Source organism: Chenopodium quinoa, unplaced genomic scaffold (assembly GCF_001683475.1).
Source record: "Chenopodium quinoa cultivar QQ74 unplaced genomic scaffold, ASM168347v1, whole genome shotgun sequence".
Lineage (NCBI taxonomy): Eukaryota > Viridiplantae > Streptophyta > Magnoliopsida > Caryophyllales > Amaranthaceae > Chenopodium > Chenopodium quinoa.
In genome coordinates, this window is record NW_018744996.1 from 188,891 (window position 1) to 210,551 (window position 21,661).

Below are 21,661 nucleotides of genomic sequence, written 5' to 3' on the forward strand. Positions count from 1 at the left end.
CCGCAATAAAATGGATTCCAATTATTTTTCTTCAGCTTTCACATTCGTTGGCTCGTAGCTAAAACTAGAACTCACTTAGCACACTAGCTAAAGCATACAACTAATTACGTTCAACGCACATTATTACAACATATGCACGCAGCTAGTTTAAGACTTGCAAGGATGCAAGGGAGCACCACACAGGCACAAATTATGCTCAAACACTTCCGCAGGAAACCCTTGCAGCTTCCCTCTCGGTATCGGCCCGCAAAGACGGTTGTAGCTTACGTCGAATTGGGCCAATGAACCTGCGGCACGTCCCAACCAAGCAGGCAGCCGCCCGTATATTTGGTTATGGCTCAACTTAAGCTCAAGCAAGCTAGAAGTGTCTCCCACGGGTAACACTACCTTGGACAAGTCGAACGACAAGCGATTGTTCGACAAGTCCAAGTGATTCAACTCGGACTTGTCCTCCCCGAACAGGAAGGACGCGTCACCTGTGAGATGATTATGTGACAGTTCTAGAGTTCCGAAGTTGACCTTTCCTAGAGACCTTGGGATTGTACCAGATAACTTGTTGTAGGACAATTGTAAGGAAAAACCAGTGGCGAAAGAACCGAATGTGTCTGGGATTTTACCGGTTAACTGGTTAATCTGCAAGTCGAGTCCCTTTAGATTAGGGATTTGTTATAAACGGAACTGCGGGAACAAAAACAGTAAGAACAAAGTTACCGAAAAATAGACTGAGTCGCGGACTATGTCGCTTTCTTTAGAACATTCACGGCACTGCCCTGAAAAGGTGCAAGCAGTTCGTACTAAACCGGATGTTCCCCAGGATAAAACAGCCTTTCTCTATTGAAATTATACCGGTGGAACTGCACAAAACCACCGGGCAACTAAACACCCAAAAAGAAAAGAAACTGCTCGAGGGTTTTGTTTTTGTGAGGAAAAATAGAGAGGAGAAGAAGATTGCTTTCTGTATTTTTTGTGTATCAAAAACAGGAAATCAACACGCCTTTTATAGGAAAAATTGCAACGTAACTGCTGCTGTTTAATTAGGCACTAATCACGCAATTAAAACGGTCATAAGTTGAACGTTCAAAACGGTTACAGAAGATTAATGCGTGGCAAAACGTTTAGCAAAAAATCAGTGAAAACGTTTGCATGATTAACGCTCCATTAATCAGTTTTGAAAAAACGGTCAAATGTAATCAGTCAAAAACGTTTAGCAAAAATCAAGGAACTAATCACGCAATTAGCCTTGTCCAAAAAATAAGTTTATTTAATAAACCCGACCCGACCCAACTCGGCCCGGCCCGGTTCGGCGCGCGTGTGTGATAGATGGTTTACCATATAGGTCCTCCCTCTCCACAAAATGTGGGTAGCCCAAGGGCCACACCCCTTTAGCCCACTCTCTATATTATAAAGAGAGTAAAACTCTCATTTCCCACCAATGTGGGACTTTGAGTTTTTCACAAAATTCACACACTACACACTTGTTGTTCCAACAGGATTCGACCTAGGTAAGCTGGAATCGAGCCGGTAAATTGGTTATTGTTCAAGCTAAGAGACTCCAAATGAGTTAGGTGACTTAAGAAATTTGGGATGGGACCGCTGAGGTTGTCCCAGTTAAGAAAGAGGAGTTTTAGTCTAGTGAGTTTTCCGATGACGGGTGGGATTGGGCCTGTGAGGTTGGGTAATAGTCGTAAGATGAGGGTTTCGAGGTACGGGAGTTTATCAAGGGTGGTGGGGATTGTTCCTACAACCTCATCTGAGCCGCTTATTTCGAGGAAGTTAACACGGCGGATATTTGTCTTGGGGATCTTCTTGCATAGTACACCACTCCACTTGCAGCAGTCTGTGTGTGGTGACTATGTTGAGAAAATGCTAGCTCCGCCACTGAACCCAGCCTTGATTTCGAGGAGGGCTTGTTTGTCGGCCAGGTAGCAGCGGTGTGGTCGATGATGAGCATGAGTGTGAGCGAGGTTGAGGGAAGGTAGGAGGAGGAAGATGAGATAGAAGAAAAGGACGGAAGTTATGCATGGATTATTCTTCATTTTTTTTTTTTTTTTTTTTTTTTTTTGCAAGTAGTATGAAATGCTTCAGGGTAGTGTGCGGGTTTGCTAGATAAATAAAAGGGTTATTTATAGAGGATTGGATAAGCAATTAAAAAGGCAATTTTTTTTTTTTTTCCTTTTACTAGGACAACCAAATGCACTAATTACCACCAATATAATGTAAATTGGAACTTGGTTTTACAGAAATGGCAAAGTTTTGGAAATTCACATGCACAATTTTCATTAATTTTATGTTATGTTATGTTATGACTTGTGTATAGTGAACTTGTTTATTGTGTGGTATTGCGCTTCATGACTGCAATTTTCCCTCTTTGAGGAGTCATGACAGTCCCTTTTTGCTACAAACTCTGATTGTCCTAGATGGTTTTAACCACCTAGTTGTAATATAAGCTCTTTTCTTTGTTTAAAAAAAAGTATAGTGAACTTGTTAGTTTTCAGTATGTGGAACTAAGGTTTGGTATACATGAAATATGGAACAAATTAGAGTGAGTAAGAAAATGATTATTAGAAATAACAAAACTAAAATATGAATTAGAAGATTTCAAATCTATTATGATACCAATTTTTAGTACTATCCCGTCAAAAAAAATAATAATGTATACAAAATTGGCTAAACATGATGAGTAATATCCAAACATGCACTCGCAATACATAATACGGAGTACATAATACTGCATTCTAACGAGCTATGCGATTCAATTAGCAATTGAAGAATTGTCGAAGTACAAAGTATTGTAAAATGAGAGTCATCTTAACTTACGACTAATCCCTGATGACCAATGGTTAAAATAGAGAAAATTATCAATTGTTATTATCTTAAGAAAACAACAGAGTGTTATATGTATGTTTGTTATGAAATCCATTTTGGCATTTTTATTCTGAGTCTATGAAGAGTTATCGGTGTTTCACACATGTGTGCTCATTTCCTTTTGAAGGTCTTTGGACTTTGGCCACATTGTTTTGATTGTTGTTGTGACTTGCACAGCCAAGGGATGGCAGAGTAGTAAACTATTGGAATTACTTGTTTGGCCAAAGTCATAGTTGTAATAGTTTGACTAAGAATCCTTCACATCTATTGAATGTTTGATGTTAGCTATGTATAAATTAATTATCATCGACTTAACAACAACGTTGGATTATCATTAGAAAAATTTCGTAATTCTTACCATTAATCCTACTAAGTAATCCGTACATATAAGTTCATTTTTGACACTTTAACCAAAATCTAAACACAATTACTAACCACAGTATTACTCCTAGTTATAACTTATTAATTCATAAACATGATTATGTGGAACGCTTGTACGTGTACATTATTTTAAACGAGTAAAGGCTTAAGAAAATCCTAGTTGAGCTACGGCTACACGTGAATTCCGTGGACACCGAATAATTATTGTTTATTGTTTCAAATCTTTTTCTTGATGCCTGCAAACTTTATGTGCTATTGTAGGGTTGTTATGTCAGCATGACTCTGGTTCTTTGGTCCCACACCGAATAATTATTTACCAAGAATCGATTGCTTATATTTGTCCCCACTTATTTCTCGTGTTTCATGATTATCAAAGATTCCCCAAGACCTCAACTAAATCCACTTGCATAGCTTTTAACTTCATCTAGTTTATAACCTTCTAAATTGATGCACATAAAAAATAGGAAATGAACACATTTTTTAACATATTTCATTTAAACAACTCTTGCCAACTTGATAGGAAATAAATTTTTTTTAATCAAATGGTAATTGAAAGTACTGCATTTTCATCGGAAGGGTCCTAGGCTCCTAGCTAGGCAAGTGTGAAAGCAGTGGCACACAGCGCAAAATAAAAGAGTGCACCGTTCACATTCATACCGGCTATTTATATGTTTTTTTTTTCATTATTCATATATATTAACTTGGACCATAATTTTATTATTAGCGAAATCAAAACTAATGTTTTATTTTTATGAAATATTTTGTTAATAGGTTTGGTTATTCACTTATTGGTCAGGTTGGGGGTATTAAAGTTCAAAAGTGATGACTGTTGGAAGTACTCTGTGTTATATTAGTGGTGATGTGCGTTGTCCACTCGTGTAAAACTTTTTATTTTGTTATTTGTGTTTGTTGGATCATAACGGCATTTCCAATCCACACATCACATGCATGTATATGAATTAATTCATGTTAATAAAAGCATCTTAATAAGCATAATGAGTTACTCCTTTCATTGACATATGAATTTAGGATTGAAAATATTTTGATCGTGTGAAGTGAACTCTCTCGCTCTTAAAAGACAACTGTGAGTAATTTAATCATTTATAGACAAGTAAAAGATAAAAGTCTACGCCTGTCCCAATTGAACTTGGGATAGATGTTTGAGAATGAGCCACGGAGATTGATTCGTAAAACCAGAAACATCATTTAATTTTAAGTTTGGCGTTAAAATCATTAATTAATTCTGAAATCAAAATCATTTTGAAAACTCAACAAGAAGCTACATTTGGATAAGATAGCATCGAGTAGCAACTAGCAAGTGAGTCAATTCGATAAAATAAAGTTGTAAATGCTTTTTAGGAAAAGAGTTGGAAGTTTGTTACGAATTAAAGTAATATATTGTTGAAACGACTATTCTATCATATTAAAAAGCGCTTTTTGGAATATAGTTTTGTGATGCATATGTTTTCATCACGATCAACTTATTAACTATTTTCAACTATTATTTTGAATTATTGGTCAAAAGCTAATTGTTACTTGAAGTGCTACAACAGGAAATAATAGCACCGACGAATCACTGTATGCGATTATTTAATTACACAACCTCAAAATAACACATATGTATGTCATCTTCATTTGAGAATGAAAGATAGCTCAAGTGGTTAAAGTTTTTCTCTCAATCTCATGAGATTTTGGAATCGATACTCATCATCTGCCATTATAGCTCTTTAAACTCCAAAAATATGTCATCTTCATTCACACGTAACTATGAGGTAAAAAGGAGTTGAGAAGTCTTTGAGGTCAGATAGTTTAGAAGCCACTTCATTCATTCATAAATATATTTGGTGAATTATGTGGTTATTAAGGAAATTAATATATTGAAAAACAATGACAGGAAATTAATATAGTGAAAACAATGACTAGATGTAGCATATATCATGTATTATGGCATTAAGTCAAGTTGAAAATAAGAGTTACATAGAAATGATAATTGCTTTGGGAGTAGATAAATGAGAATAGTTGCATTGAAAGTAGGTGTATATAAATAACAAAATGTGTAAAAATATGCATATGATAAAAAAAAAATTAAATAATAATAATAATAATAATAATATAACCAACAAAAGAAAACGTCCAAAATGACAGACGTAATTATTTTATATGAATGGAGGGAGTATATCATTTAACATTAACTGTTGATCTTTACACAAAAAATAAATAGATAAATAAATAAATAAAGGCATGATAAGCAATTATAAATACCCCCTCTTAATCATGCATTTTATATTCTCACACAACCCTTAATAATTTCGAGTAGACTTTTAGCCTCAAAAACTGAAAAAATGGTGACACCTCCAAAACTACCTCTCCTTGTATCTTTTACTCTCCTCATATCTTCCCTCACACTTACAAATGCAGACGTCCCACCATGCAACGCCCAAGACCAAGCCGTGTTAATTAAAATCCGCGATCATTTCGGAGGCATCAACGGTCCACTTTCCGACTGGGATGCCCACTCGGACTGTTGTCTTGCTTTTAATTACGTGGGTTGTAGCAGCAAGCCCGGCAGTGAATACGGCCGAGTCACGGGCGTAACATTCAGCCCTGACATCGGTCTTTCGGGCACTATACCTTCAGACATCGGCGACCTGCCTTTCCTCGACTTCTTTACTTTAGCAGGTAACACCAATGTCACCGGTCCTATCCCTACATCCCTAGCTAAGCTTAATAAACTGTATCACCTCGATATCGGTCATAATAGTTTAACCGGCCCAATTCCTAGTCAGATTTTCAAGCTGAAGAAGCTTAAGGAAATAGATTTCTCTGGGAATCAGCTGTCTGGGCCTATTCCGTCGTCTGTGACTTCATTGCCGTTACTTACACAGTTGAACCTCTCAGACAACAAGCTCACCGGGTCTATACCTCCGATGCCAAAGACGTTGAAGAGCTTAGATGTGAGCAATAATCAGCTTTGCGGCCCCATACCTAGTGGTTTGAAGAAGTTTAGTGCTTCAAGCTTTGGTCGCAATAAATGTCTATGTGGTGCTCCTTTGGCTGTAAAATGCAAGTAAAAATTTGATGTAATCAGTTGAAAGTATAAGGAATAAAAGTTTTTTCTTTTTCTTTCTGATAATTTTTGAATTTGTCAAATTGTCATATAGTATACAAATCAATCCGGTATTTCCTAATTATGGAGTTCTTGTACACACGTGCAGCGGACAGTCCATATTCCTCAGCAAGACGTGCAGCACGAGACAGCAGCAGCGCATTTGGAGTCATTTTATTTTCGAAAACCTTCATATTCGTGTCATGCCAAATACACCACGCAAGGAAAGCCCCTTGCTGCACCAGCTTTTTATCAAGAGTATTCCATTTCTCAATCAAATCACATATCGAATCTACATCTTCCCACCTAGACATAGCTGTGCAGCCACTATCCTCCCACAATTCTTGCACTCTAACACATCCAATATCGCGTGACCATCTAGGGGTGCACCAAGGGCATCTAGGGGTGTCAATCATGTGTCGATAATGTAGCAATTTTCGGACAGGTAGGGTACCTGTGCAAAAGCTCCACAAAAAATGTTTAATATAACTCTTTAATTTTCCGTTTTTTGCGATGTGTCTCCCTTTTTTGAAAAATCTACATTATAACTAGGGATGTCAATGGGGCGGGGCGAAGCGGATATTGGCCTTCTCATCCCCATCCCCATCTAAAATTTTCATACCCATCCACGCGGCGGGTCTAAAATTCATCCCCATCCCCGTCCCGGTGGGTACAATTCCAAAATCATCCCCGCCCTAACCTCCAATTGGATATCCAACCCCACCTAAGACCCGCCTAATTTAATCCCCACTTTTCAAATACACAATCCTTCATAATTAATAAAGATTGCAAAAAGAAAAAAATTATTGTTAATATTACACATTTTTTTGTTTATAATATAAGTGTTTTACAAAGTATTATATGTACTATTTTATTTTACATAATTTTTTTTATAAAATAGTATAAAAGTATATAATTTTGTTTTAAAAAATATATGAATGTGGGGATGGGGTGGGTACGAAGTGGGTGGGTGGGGATGGGGGAGGGGGTACGAAGTGGGGCGGGTGGCGCGAGGCGGGGATGGGGCGGGTACAACCTAAACTCCACTCCAGCCCCATCACCCATGGCGGGTATGGTTTTTATCCCCATCCCCGCCCCATCACCCATCAAACCAAGACCCATCCCCGCCCCACAGGGCGGGGATAGGGCAGGTCTTGATCGGCGGTCGCACACCTAACAAAAATAACCTAACTAATCCTCCTAACTATGTAGTAGGGTAAGTCAGGGTCGATCCCACAGAGACTATGGTTCACCTAAAATTATCTAGACTCAAGTTATTACTAAAAAAAAATTCAACAATGATCGATTAACTAAAGAATTAATGTATGTAAAAATCGAAAATAAACTAAAGAATATGATAATCAAATAATTAAAACATCCAAGATCAAGTATCACCACAATTACGATCAATGCAATTATATTTCTACCCCTAACATACGATTCCAATTGAATGGGGAAAAGTAAACCCTAATCAATATCAAGGACCTCTCTCGAGTATCAATGGCTTCCCTAACATACAATCAAACCTATTCTCATGGTATCATGCAAATTAGAGACATTAAACACATTACTCTAACTTCCCAATTATCAACCCAACTATTCTCATGTTGAAAAATCAAACCCTAAATTAATCTACTCTGATCCGTTTAAACCCAACTCTCGCTGTGATAGAAACAATGGAATAATCACAATACTAAAATTACGTCTAACCTAGTATTGGCATAATCACAATCAATTTAGCATAGCAATTGCAAAAGTCATTAGAGAATTTAAAGATTTAATTCATGCATCAATCATAATTGGGCTACCCTAGACCTTGGAATAGGAAATCTACTCACTCATAATAGAATAAAAAATAACAAAAATAATTAAAGAAAACATAATTAAGAAATAAGAGATGAAAAGAAAATACCAAATCTTGAATTAAATTGAAGGCGGAAAGTGTAAATCTTGAATCTTGAATTACAAAAGCAAAGAAAATAAATGGAGAGAACTAGTTCTTAACAACGTAAAACTAAAGGCTAAAATAAAACTTGATCCCCAAATAAAACTTTACTTAGTGTATTTATACTCCTAGAAAAACAAGAAAACGATTAAAATACTTGGCGCACAATCTTCCCAGGAGGCACGTCCGTGCCTCTGAGCGAGTGAAAACTTCTTCGGCTTCAGACTTCCAGGCACGGACGTGCCTGTTCTGGGCACGGACGTGCCTCTTGACGAGTGTAATTATGCAGTCTTGGGCACGGACGTGCCTAGTGTCGAAGCAATTTGATGAGTATACTGACTTGGAGGCACGGACGTGCCTCATCTAGGCACGGACGTGCCTCCCCTGCTGCGCGTATCACTCATCTTAAATCAGTCATAACTTCATATCCGGAGCTCTGTTTGAGGCGTGTAATATTTTGTTGGAAAGGTTTTCAAGTCTACTTTCCAATGCAATTTGAATCACTCCATTATCATTTGTATATCAAAAGTTATAAGCATAATAGTGAACAGGTGTCATATTTGTCAAGTATTTCATCAACGTTTTGCTTCATTTTCACTCAATTAGCTCCGTTAATCCTGAAATACATCAAAAACAACGAAACTACCCATAAAAGCATCGAATCATCGAAACTAAACCAAATTACACCAAAATGGACTAAAACACTCGACTAAGCTAATAAAACCAACCAAAAATAAGCTAACAAATATGCACAAAACACGACTTATCAGGTCTCCTATTTGACATCCCTAACTATAACCCAAAATACATTTATTTTCTATACGATAACTTTGTTGTTATCACGCCATTGACAAATTTTGTTAGTAGGGTCCACTCCCCAATTAATAATATTTTTTTATCGATTTGCATATTGAAAATTGTTTCATTAAAGGTTTTGGGGGCTATTTTAGTTCTTAAAAGACCAAATTGAGCTCTGATTTGACAAAAAAAATAACATAAATGCTTCGTTTTGCATTATGGGGTATTTTGGGGTTATATTTTTTTAATTATGTTGTTCCATTTGTGTGTGTCACGTGTGTTCATTGATGATATGTATATCTGTACAGCTGAGACACAAATAATTACGTATGTTTACACAAACCTCTCGCCTAAACAATAGTGCAGTAGCAATTTAGGACCAGTTGTGAAGAATGCATTGAGTAAAAGAGCACACTACTCTTGACCACAGACTGTAAGTAAAGACATAGACCTGACATGCACTTTTTGGTAAGAACATGTATAATTGAACCAAATCAAGAAATTCGGCTTAGAAATCCCACACTGACTGAGACGCCTCTGCTTGCCAGCAGTATTTCCATTCAACACACGCTAAGTACTCCGTATCCTACTTACTATCTCCGTCCATAATACGGAGTATTGAGAGATTGTATAGTTGTCTGGGCTAAATTTGCCTAGGTTTTGAGCATATTTTTTGGGCTCGAATTTCAGGCTCCAACTGATTTGGCCCAAATTAAAAATAATTCTAAATATTTGGAAAACTTTAATTTATTATATATTTTTAATAGTTAGGATCCTTAGGGGTGGTAGCTAATTGAGTTGATCTGGCAACTTATGAGTATTCCAAACTTGATCCCATTAAAATTTTATTCTAGTTGATTCAACTCGAAATTTTTAAGAGTACAAATGGAATAAATTGTTATTGAGTTTAATAAGTAACAAGTAAGAGTAGAGTACATGTAAAGAATTTAGATTCAAGTTGTGTCGTGCTCTTCTCAGCGCGCTATGATCAATTTGCTCAATTAGCATTCTAATCTTAGTACAATATTACCATAAATAATTAAATTAAAATTACAACATGTACCAACTAACTACTGTATAAGTCAAATTATCAACATTTTCCTTTTAACTTTTAATGGTTTTGTCTCACTTAGCTAATTCATAATTCACTAGAAGGATTATATAATCCATATTACTTTTTGTACAACAAATACATACATAGTAGTCCGTACTATATATTTAATGGTCTAATGATCATAATTCACCGTACCACTCACCAGACCAACTTTAATTTTATAAAAATATCTCACAACTTTACTGACATATCATGCACTTTGATACTCCCTCTGTCTTAGAATATCTGAAACGTTAGACTTTTTTCATTTTTCATGTATTAGCTTTGACAATAATTTTTTTACTAACATGATAAAAATACATTACATTATAACATATGTTGTTAGATAGGTTTTAATGTAAAGTTTCAAAAAAAAATTATTTTCATTAATATTTAATTATACAAAATTAAAGTCAAACTAGTGTATTGACATATGTGCAAAGTTAACTGTGTAAGATATTATGAGATGAATGGAGTAAATGCTTATAATCTAAACCTTATATATGACTTTCCAATTATGCTGTGAACACACAAGCAAAAACCTCTTAAAATTACAAATATGGAAACCAAACCATATATTTATACCCTCCTCTTCATAACTCTCCTATTCCTCCTCCCTTCCCTCAACCTTTCACTCTCCCCAACACCACCACCACCACAACCACTACAACGACGCTGCTACCCGGACGACGAACGAGCACTCCTCGAAATCAAGGCTTACTTTGGCAACAACTTGAGCATCTTCTCAACATGGATACGACAAAACGATTGTTGCAACAAGTGGAGTGGTGTACTATGCAAGAAGATCCCCAAGACAAATATCCACCGTGTTAACTTCCTCGAAATCATTGGCTCGGATGAGGTTGTAGGTACAATCCCCACCACCCTCGATAATCTCCCGTACCTCGAAACCCTCATCTTACGATTATTACCCAACCTCACGGGTCCTATCCCGCCAGTCATTGGCAAACTCACTAAACTAAAATACCTCTCTCTTAACTGGGACGACCTCAGCGGTCCAATCCCGCAATTCTTAAGTAGCCTCACCAACTTAGGCATCCTCAGCCTTAATAACAACCGGTTCACTGGTTCCGTTCCGGCTTTTCTAGGTCAACTCCCCAAACTCCAGGGAGTTGACCTACAGGAAAATCAGCTAACAGGCCGAATCCCTTAAACATTCGGCCTGTTCGCGAATGACTCACAAATTAATTTGTACTACAATAAGTTATATGGTACAATCCCAAAGTCCCTAGGAAAGATCAACTTCGAATCCCTTGATTTGTCCGGAAATCAGCTCACAGGTGACGCGTCCTTCTTGTTTGGTGAGGACAAGTCCAACTTAGCTCACTTAATACTGTCGAGGAATCGATTGTCGTTCGATTTCTCGAAGGTGGTGATGCCAGTAGGCCAGCTGAATTCATCGTTATTGGTGTTAGAGTTGAGCCATAACCAAATATATGGGAGTCTGCCTACATGGTTGGGGCAGGCACCTTTCATGTACCAATTCGATGTAAGTTATAACCGGCTATGCGGGTCGATCCCGACTGTCAGAAGGAGGTTGCAGCAAAGCTTTCCTGCGTCGTCGTTTCAGCATAATTTGTGCTTGTGTGGTGCTCCCTTGCCTCCTTGCAAATCGTAATTCATCAGCTGCAGCGTTGGAATCAAACGTTGACTCGTTGTGTTTAATTGGTTCTTTAATTAGTTATAAAGCAATTAGACAATGAATGTGAAAAGTAGAAGCGAAGTCAAAACCTTTATTTGAGTAAAAGATAAAATAGATGATACGATCATACAAATTACATCACTGCTGATTGTTAAAATTATGAAATGCGTGCCCTTTTGATATTTATCTTGCAGAAAATCCCTGTTAATCTTTTTAATTGCTGAACTTTGTTAATCTAGGGGCTGTTATGGTATTTCAATTTATTACCTTGAGGATGCAATTGTAATTTTCACTTGATGACATGTACTTCTACCATGACTGGGATGCACTTAACAACACGGCTGTACAGTTGGACTTCACACCATATCAAATCCGTTAGTTACCGACAGACTTCACGTTATATCTAGTTACTTGATTAGTGTTAATTCATCTAGTTTACATCCCATGCAATTCACGGGGTTTACTAATAAAATATTACTAAGCATAATATTGGACTAATTGACCAAATTCGTACAAAAAAAAAAAAAAAAAAAAAAAAAAAAAAAAAAAAAACCTTAGCGACAATTTGGTAAAAAAACTTACTCTGGCGATAATTTGTTAAAAAAAAGCTAACATTAAGCAACAATTTGGTAAAAATAATAATCTCAAGTGACAATTAACCCAAAAAGTACAAAAATTTCCGACAAATTACTCGCGAATGCTTAATTTAATTCGTTTTTCGTGGTTTTTTTACCAACCCTTTTTATGGAAATAACAATTTCAAGAAAAAAAAATATATGTTAAATATCAATTTTCATTTAAGTTTCATACCCCTTATTAACAAATTTTTTTAAAAAGGGGTTGAAAATAAAATTTTTATCGAAATTTAGAAAAATAAAAAGGGATGACACATTAATTTAAAATTTTAAATGGGAAAAATAAATTTAAAAACACAAAAACAAATTACTTTAGGATTTTCAAAGAGTTTGTCGGAAAAAATTAGATTTTTTTGGTCTAAATACGCCGGAGTTTATTATTTTACCAAATTGTCACATATGGTTAGCTTTTTTTACCAAATTGTCGATGGAGTAAGTTTTTTTTACCAAATTGTCGCAAGGGGTCTTTTTTATTTACCAATCTGGTCAATTGGCCGTATAATATTGTACAGACATAGAATATTTTCTTAGAAAACTTGGCAAAATAAATTGTAAAAAGATACTATGTATGTCATACTTCTTCTGTTTTTTTTATAGTTGACATTGACACATTTCTATTATCAACGCATGTTTTTAATGATCAATATCTCTCATTATCAACATTGTAAGATTATAAAAGTGGATATTAATAAAATATACATCGGGACAATTCAAACAAAATGTCACATGACTCTGTTTTACCGTATCTATTAATCATAAAAGCAAGTCAAAGTGTAACGTGTAAATAGTGTAAAAGTCAAACAGTGTCAACTAAAAGAAACAGAGGAAATATTATTTTTAGGGAGTATATTTTTAGAAAAGATAATCATGATATATATTTTATAACATTTATATCTCTAATTTCTTTAAAAAAAAATTTAGAAAAAAAAAAACAAAAGACACGCCAGGTGATGTTGGTGTGTCTTTTAGTATATACTAAATAAATACTAAATTATCCTCGTGTGATGCACGGTTTATTTTAATAAAAAAAATTATAGTATAGAACTCGTATATACAACGAATCTTTTCAATTTTGTAATAAATTTTCATTAGAAGCAGATTTCTTAAAAGAAACACTGTTTGAATATTTTAGGAAATTTCTAGACGTTTGAATATTTGTGTTAAGGAATTGAGGAGAGGGAATGATAGATCTTTAAATCAAAAGAAAGGAATGCAGTTGCTATTCAATTTCTATATTTCGGTTTTCTAGATTAAAGTTGTTCAAATAACTCAATTAGCTTATTTACGAAGTATCACACAATTGAAAAAAAAAATCCTTTTAGGAAAAAAGGGCATCATCAATGGTTTTAGGCGGGAAAAAATTTCATAAAAAAAGCGACACGTATACAGTTTTGAGGAGAGATGATGTCAGCAATGTTTTGTTTTATTAATAGTTAATAGATTATTAATATTTATTATTGATTATTGATGGATTATTGTTAACCCAATAAAATAAATATATTTAGATAGTGAATGATATTGAATTAGTGAATGATATGTATCTAAAAATAGCTAGGGATATTCCCAATGATAAACCCCATACTTATTTATGTAATTTGTAAACGGTAATCTCCAATGTATTATTACTTATTTTACTAATTAATCATTAATTAAAAATAACCCATAATTTCTTTATAATCATTAAACATGACAATTCTAATTTTTTTTTTTTTTATTAAAGTAAGGTACACGGTTTATAAACCACTATCATAGGGAAGGATTATTAAGATCAAGAAGTCTCCCTATCACGGGAAAGACTATTAGATTATAAGAAAAAGGAAAAGTACAAACTGTGGAGGGACTTAAAAAAAAAAAAAAGCTTCTCAAGGAAGCTACACTACAAGAAATACGCCGTTTTCCGACGGACTAAATTTCCGTTAGAAATTTTGAATTTTCCGACGGAATTTGGTTCTGTCAGAAAATTCCGCCGGAAAAGGTTTGTTGCGACGGAAAGTCCCTCGGAATATTTCCGACGGATTTTTTTCCCTCGGGAATTTACTGCTTCCGACGAAATATTCCATCGGAAAATTTATTCCGACGGAATAATTACGGAATATTCCGTCGGAAGCTGTAAATACTGAAGGATAAAAATCCGTCGGAAAATAATAATTTCTGACGGATTTTAATTCCGTCGGAAATTTTCGACGGATTTTAAATATTTTTCGACGGAATTCCAACTTTTTTTTAGAAAAAATAAAATTAAAAAAAAACTACACCCTAAAAAACGGAATTCATATCTCTTTCCTCTCCTCCTCCCTCTCCGCCTCTCTTTCTCTCTCCTCTCCACTCTTCTCTTCTTCTCTTTCTCTCTCCTTTCTTCTCTTCTCTAGTTCTTCTTTTGCTCATTCTTTCCCCTTCTCTTTTTCTCATTTTCCTTCTCTATCTTCTTCGATCTCCTCCTTCTCTCCTCTTCTTCGATCTCCTCCTTTTCTCCTCTTCTTTCCCCTTTTCTGACCACCACTCTAACGGCGATACAATAACGACAACAACCACACCACCGCTCAACGACAACAACAACAACCACACCAGCAGCAACGACACCACCGCAACGACAACAACGACACCAGTACGCAGCAACGACAACAACAACAACATTTATATTTAGGTTTTTTTTTTAAAACAATTCTGATTATAATTAATTTTTTTATATAATTGTAATGTTTTTTTGTTATTAATTTCAAAAGATAATTGTATATTTTATTTATTTTGTTCGATTTCAATTGGTTTTGTTTATTTTTTTTCGATTTTTTGGTTTGGATCTGGGTTTGGTTTTTTCGATTTTTTGGTTTTTATTTTGATTTGGTTGGTACGATTTAGGCGTTCTGGATTTTTTGCGTTTTTTCGATTTTTGTTTTTTTTTTCCATTTTTTCTAGGTGGGTGGGTTAGGGGGTTGGTTAGGTGGTCTGGTTAGGTGTGGTGGTGGTTTTTTCTTGGCAGGTGGGGTGGGTTCGGTTTGGTTAGGTGGGGTGGGTGTGGGTGCGGTGGTCTGGCTGGGTGTGGGTGGGTGGTGAGTGTGGGTGAGGGTGGTTCTGGGTGAAACAAATTCGGGTTAAAACCGAACCGAACCGAAAACCGAACCGAATAAGAAATATGGTTCGGTTTTTTTTTTTGAAGTGGTTCGGTTCGGTTTTTAAAAAAAAATATTTCGGTTTTCGGTTTGGTTTCGGTTTGAGGAAATGGAAAACCGAAAAAAAACCGAAAACCGAAATTTAGGCCCAGATTTACCCTAAGTATATAAGGAAAAAAAAAAACCCTAACCCTCATTCTCTGATTCTCTCTCCTGACTTCCTCAGTTCCTCGCCTCTTACCCTACCCTCATTGCGAATTTCTCAGTCTCTCACCCTCACTTTCTCAGTTTCTCAATCATCTCTTTTGTGTTTCTCAGAATTCTCACTCTCCATCGTTCACCGGCACTCGTTCAGGCGTTCACTGTGACACCGTCTACCGTCCAAAGGTATGCTTTTAAGTTTTGATTATGCTTGATGTTCATATTTTTTTAGGGTTTTAATTATGATTAGTGTTAAATGTTAATTACGAAAATCTGCAAATTACATGTACAAATTTGTTAAACATTCTGATTAGGGTTTTAATCTATGCTTGATGTTCATATTGCGATGTTGTTTCTGAATTTTCTATTCTGTACAAATTAGTAAAACATTCTGAATTTTCTGGTATTTTGATGCTTCGGGGTTTTGGTCTATTCAAGGGTATTTTGGGTTTTGGTCTAGTAAAACATTCTGATTAGGGTTTTGGTCTAGTAAAACATTCTGAATTTTATGGTATTTTGAAGCTCTATTCGATTGGACTCTGTTGAAGATTGTTTCAGATTATTAGTTAGTTATTAATTCAAGGGTTCGCATGATTAATAGCATTATCATTGTCTTGATAAGTGTTTATTAGATTGTTGATCTTTGTTATTATTGTTAATTTTGATTTTACTTGTTTTGGGTACAGTTAGTCAGTTAGTGCTTAATTTGATTGTTTTTGGGTGGTGGGGTGGAATCTTAGGGGGCTAATTATTATTGCTAAATTGTTATTGTCTTTGGTGCAGTTAGCCAGTTACTACTGATTTTGTTTATTAGGGGTATAAATATTATTATTGGTACTGTAAGTCTCTTTTTTTTTTATAGGACTATAAATTCATTGTAATTCTTACTAAAATAAATTAACTACAATTCAAAAATATGTAACAAAACTAACAAAACCCAATATTAACTTAATTTCATCTAACAACAATTGTTAATATAATATCATAATAAGTTTTGCACCAAGCCTCATAAACAAGAAAACAGTTTGCATGACTAATGCACAATGGCCCCAACCTATTATTCCCTTTAAAAGATCCAATATTCTTAATTTATGAGTTTGCATGTATTCTTACAGATTGTTATTCAACCACGAATTATTGAATGACAACCAACGTGGGTGGTGTTCCTGACCAGCCTCAATCCGAACATGAGACTGACCAAGTATCTCAAAATCAGAAAAAAGAACAGGGAGCAAAAAGGAAGAGGATGAAAGAACGCTCTGAGGTTTGGGAGCACTTTGATAAAGAAGACTTACCTTCTGGAATGCAGGCAATTTGCAAGTATTGTGGGATGAGCTACAAGTGTGGGGCAAAGAAAAACGGCACTAGTGTGTTATGGGCTCATATTTCGCGATGTCGTAAGTATCCCTTTAACACCCCTAAAGATTCAAAACAAAGTTTGATTTCATTTAAAAGTGATAAAGAACCAAGTGGTGGTACTAGTGGGTTGACATACCACAAATTTGATGCTGGTAGTATTAGAAAAGCTTTGTCATTTATGGTGATTGTTGAGGAACTTCCATTTAAGTTTGTTGAAGGTATAGGTTTTAGACATTTTTGTGGTGTAATAGAGCCTAGATTTAATGTTCCTTCTCGAATTACAGTAGCCAAAGATTGTTTTGAAACATATTTAACTGAAAAACGAAAGCTGAAAAATGTGTTAAAAAGGTGTAATTCAAGAGTTTCTTTAACCACTGATACATGGACCTCTATACAACAAATCAATTACATGTGCTTGACTGTCCACTTTATTGATAATAATTGGAAATTACACAAAAGAATTCTGAATTTTTGTCCTATTTCTAGTCATAAGGGTGATGATATTGGCAAAGAAATTGAAAAGTGTTTGCTTGATTGGGGGCTTGAAAATGTCATGTGCATAACAGTTGATAATGCTAGCTCAAATGATACTGCAATTGGGTATATGAGAAGGAAAATAAATGGGTGGAAAACTGGGGTTCTTAAGGGTCGTTTCCTTCACATGCGTTGTGTTGCACACATTGTCAATTTGGTTGTTTCTGATGGGTTGAAAACTGTTAATGAGTCGGTTCAACGTGTTAGGCATGCTATTAGGTTTATCAAACAATCTCCTGCTAGGTTGCAAAGGTTTAAAAAATGTGTCTTAGATGAAAAAATCAACACAAAAAAGGGATTGTGCCTTGATGTGCCTACTAGGTGGAACTCCACCTATTTGATGTTGAATGCTGCTATTGAGCTTCAAGATGCTTTTGAGAGGTATTTTGGGGAAGACCCTCACTATGTAGTTGATTTGAATGAGAGGGATGGTAAGGGTAGCCCAGATTCTGATGATTGGAATAATGTAAGAAGACTTTCTGAATTTCTACAAGCCTTTTATGATCTGACCTTGCATGTCTCTGGCTCTTTATATGTCAGTTTGAATTTGTTTTTTCATGAATTGGTGAGTGTTGCTGTACTTATGAAAGATTTGGTTTCAAGTGATGATGTGGATATGTGTCTTATGTCTTGTAGAATGAAAGAAAAATATGAAAAGTATTGGGGTGATCCAGAAAAAATAAACCTCCTGATTTTTATTGCCGTTGTCCTTGATCCTCGTTATAAGCTTGATTATGTTGAGTGGATGATAACTGAAATTTATGACCCTATTGTTGCATCAAAGTTAGTTGATAATGTGAAGGTAGCTTTGAATGCTTTGTATGAGGAGTATCGTGTTTCTTCTGGTAATGATGTGAATAGGGAGGAAGTGTCTTCAAGTAAGGATGGCAAAACTCCATTGAGTCCCAAACATAAAAAGATTGAAGTCTTAAAGAGTAAGTATAAGAAACACAAGTGTGAGAGAGATGGAGATGCAAAAATAGAGTTAGACAAATAGTTGGAGGAGGATACAGCGGAGGATATTGATGAATTTGACATTTTGAGCTGGTGGAAGTTCAATTGTTCAAGGTTTCCTACTGTGGGGAGAATTGCCCGTGATGTTCTTGCTGTCCCTGTTTCGACAGTAGCTTCTGAGAGTGCATTCAGCACTGGGGGCAGGGTTCTAGATCAGTTTAGGAGCTCATTAACTCCTCGAGTTGTAGAAGGTCTTGTTTGTGCTCAAAATTGGTTACGTGCTTCACCATTTCCAAGTATTGAAGAATGTTTAGAGGAAGTTGAGCTTCTTGAAGAGGGTAATATATAAGAACATCTAATCATAAGTTACTTATTTTCATTATGTGTATATATTTTAACTTGGTTATTTTTGTTATGAATTATGATAGACTTGAAGAATATGGCAGTTGGTGATGCTGATATTGATGAAGTGCTTGAAATAATAGACTGATGTGGCTCTTTGCTCATTGCTGACTTGTTGTTGCCACTTGCCAGACTTGCTACTGCCTTGCTCTATCACTGCTACTGCCTTAGTCTATGCTGCTGAGTGCTGACCTGCTTTTGCTGCTGACCTGCTGTTATGATGCTGCTGTTGCCCTGCTGCTTGTTGCTACTGCTGTTAAACAATTTTTTTACTGCCTTTTAGAACTTGGTCTATGCTGCTTGTTGCTACTGCTGTTAAACAATTGTTAAAGTTGTAATGTTGAACAATTTTATTTTTTTTTGGAAGAAGTGTTGAACTTTTAAAACTTTGAATTATAAGTTTGAAGTTTTAGAACTTGTTAATGTTGTTTAAATCTCATTAAGCATTTATGCTACTACATATGTTGATGAATATAATATTTATATGATTTAAGCCCACAAAAATTGCAGATTAAAGCCCAAATAAACAAGGCCCAAAAAAATTCGGTTTGGTTCGGTTTTTTCTTTTGAAACCGAAATTTATATGGTTTGGTTTGGTTTGGCTTCAAAAGTAAAGTGGTGCGGTTTGGTTTCCAAAAACCAAAAACCGAATTAGGGTGGTTCGGTTTCGGTTTGGCCTATAAACCAAACCGAAAACCGAACTTTCACCCCTAGGTGTGGGTGGGGGTGGTTCTGGGTGGGTGTGGGTGGGGGTTGTTCTAGGCAGGTGGGGTGGGTGTGGGTAAGGGTTGTTCTGGGCAGGAAGGGTGGGTGTGGGTGGGGGTTGTTCTGGGCAGGTGGGTGTGGGTGGTGGTTTTTCTGGGCTGGTGGGGCTTTTTTTTTTTATTGACTTTTCCGACGGAAAATTCTGTCGGAATATACCTTTTTCGACGGAAAATTCCGTTGGAACATCCACCCACCGACTGAAATTTCCGTCGGAACACATCCCACTCCGATGGAAATTTCCATTGGAACCTTGCGACGGATTTTCACTTAAAGTCAACAAAAGCGCCGACAGAATATAATCCGTCGGAAATTCCGTCGGAATATACCTTTCCGACGGAATAACGTGAAATTCCTACAAAGTATAATCCGACAGTGCTTTCCGACGGAATTCCGTTGGAAATGGGCGTTTCCGATGGAATTTAAGGTTTTCCGACGGATTTTTTCCGTCGTTGATTGACTGTTTTCTAGTAGTGCTAATGCAAGGCTTCCTAAAGAAGCTCACCCAAAACTGAAATCTAAACCACCAAATTCGACCGCTGACGACCGAGGCAACCACAGTACTACCAATTTGGCGGCAAGGCGCGTCAGAAATGAGGTTATTCGCAAGAAAGTAGGTGTGGCAGACATTGCATATAAAATAAGGGAAAATCGTCGGCGTTGGTTTGGGCATGTAAGACAGAGACCCGAAGGTGCTCCGTAGGAAGAGTGGAGGAGTAGGACCATGGAGGGGTTAAACGAGGGAGAGGGAGACCAAAAATGACTTGGTTGGAAGTAGTTAAAAAGGATATGAAGTGTATGGATTTGCATGAGGATGAAGCATTGGATCGTAAGGGATGGAGGAGGAAGATTTATGTCGATGACTACACGGAATAATCAAATTTGGTTCATGTTAGCCGACCCAGTTTATGGGATTAAGGCTTTGATTGATTGATCCACATATTATTATTGTAATTTGATTTATTATCTATCATAATATCCCGTTTGATAAAATATTGATGGCATTTGTACTATGGTCCTTTTAAAAAAAAAATCAATTTAAAAGTTTGATACTTTAAGGTCACAATAACCCTCAAAACTTTAACCTGACACTTTTTTTTGCGCAAAATAAAACAAAATATTCAAAAGGGGGGATTTTTAAGTTTTTTTATTTTTTATTTTTTTTTTTAACTTCGACCTCAAATTTGAACCTTAAGGCTTAAACATCCTCTTAAAACCTTAACCAAGCAATTTTTATGACACTCAAATCGAAGATTACTTTAAATGTGTATAATTCTCCTTGATTAGGTTATTCTCATTAAACAATATTTATAGAGATTACAACCTAGCACATGAGTTAATCTCAATATACAGAAGGATTGAAATCTAAAAAGAAATTGGATACCAAATGGTAAAGCCCGAAGTATAATGGTATCAAATGGAAAATCTCAAAGTACAATGGTACCAAATGAAAAATCCCTTCGGTTAAATATCACATTTTGTAATCACTAAGGTGGCTAACGAACTCGCTATAGCTAGTCAAGTCCTAGAAGTTTTTTCGATTTAGCCTTATGGCATAACTCTAGTTGTTTGTAGAATTAATGAAAGAAATTATATAAACAAATATTTTTAGAGATATAATTGTAAACAGACTATTTTTAACAGTATAAAAAAGAAAAACAATAAACATTAATTAGAGCAAATAAATAAATAAACATTTTAGAGAATATCATCAGCCAAACACTATTCATAAACTTTTTAAAAGGTAGAGATTCTGGTTTAGCAATATAAGTATAAAAATAAAAAATATATAAATTTTAGTAAACAAAAATCAGTGACGGATAAAGGAATTAGAAATTAGAGGTACGGAAACTAAG

At 35.7% G+C, this 21,661-nt stretch overlaps 2 protein-coding genes across 2 annotated transcripts; one reads left to right on the forward strand and one right to left on the reverse strand.

Annotated features, from left to right (window-relative positions):
* Nucleotides 1–3,096, reverse strand: LOC110707139 (polygalacturonase inhibitor 1-like). Its single transcript, XM_021885151.1, has 3 exons — nt 3,079–3,096; nt 1,494–1,850; nt 1–663 (listed from the first exon to the last, which is right to left on the reverse strand). The coding sequence occupies exons 1-3, from the start codon at nt 3,094–3,096 to the stop codon at nt 148–150; spliced, it is 891 nt and encodes a 296-aa protein (XP_021740843.1). The 3' UTR covers nt 1–147.
* A 2,302-nt stretch (nt 3,097–5,398) lies between these two features.
* LOC110707203 (polygalacturonase inhibitor 1-like) lies at nt 5,399–6,379 on the forward strand. The gene has a single exon (XM_021885206.1). The coding sequence runs from the start codon at nt 5,589–5,591 to the stop codon at nt 6,315–6,317; it is 729 nt and encodes a 242-aa protein (XP_021740898.1). The 5' UTR covers nt 5,399–5,588; the 3' UTR covers nt 6,318–6,379.
* Nucleotides 6,380–21,661: the final 15,282 nt, after the last annotated feature.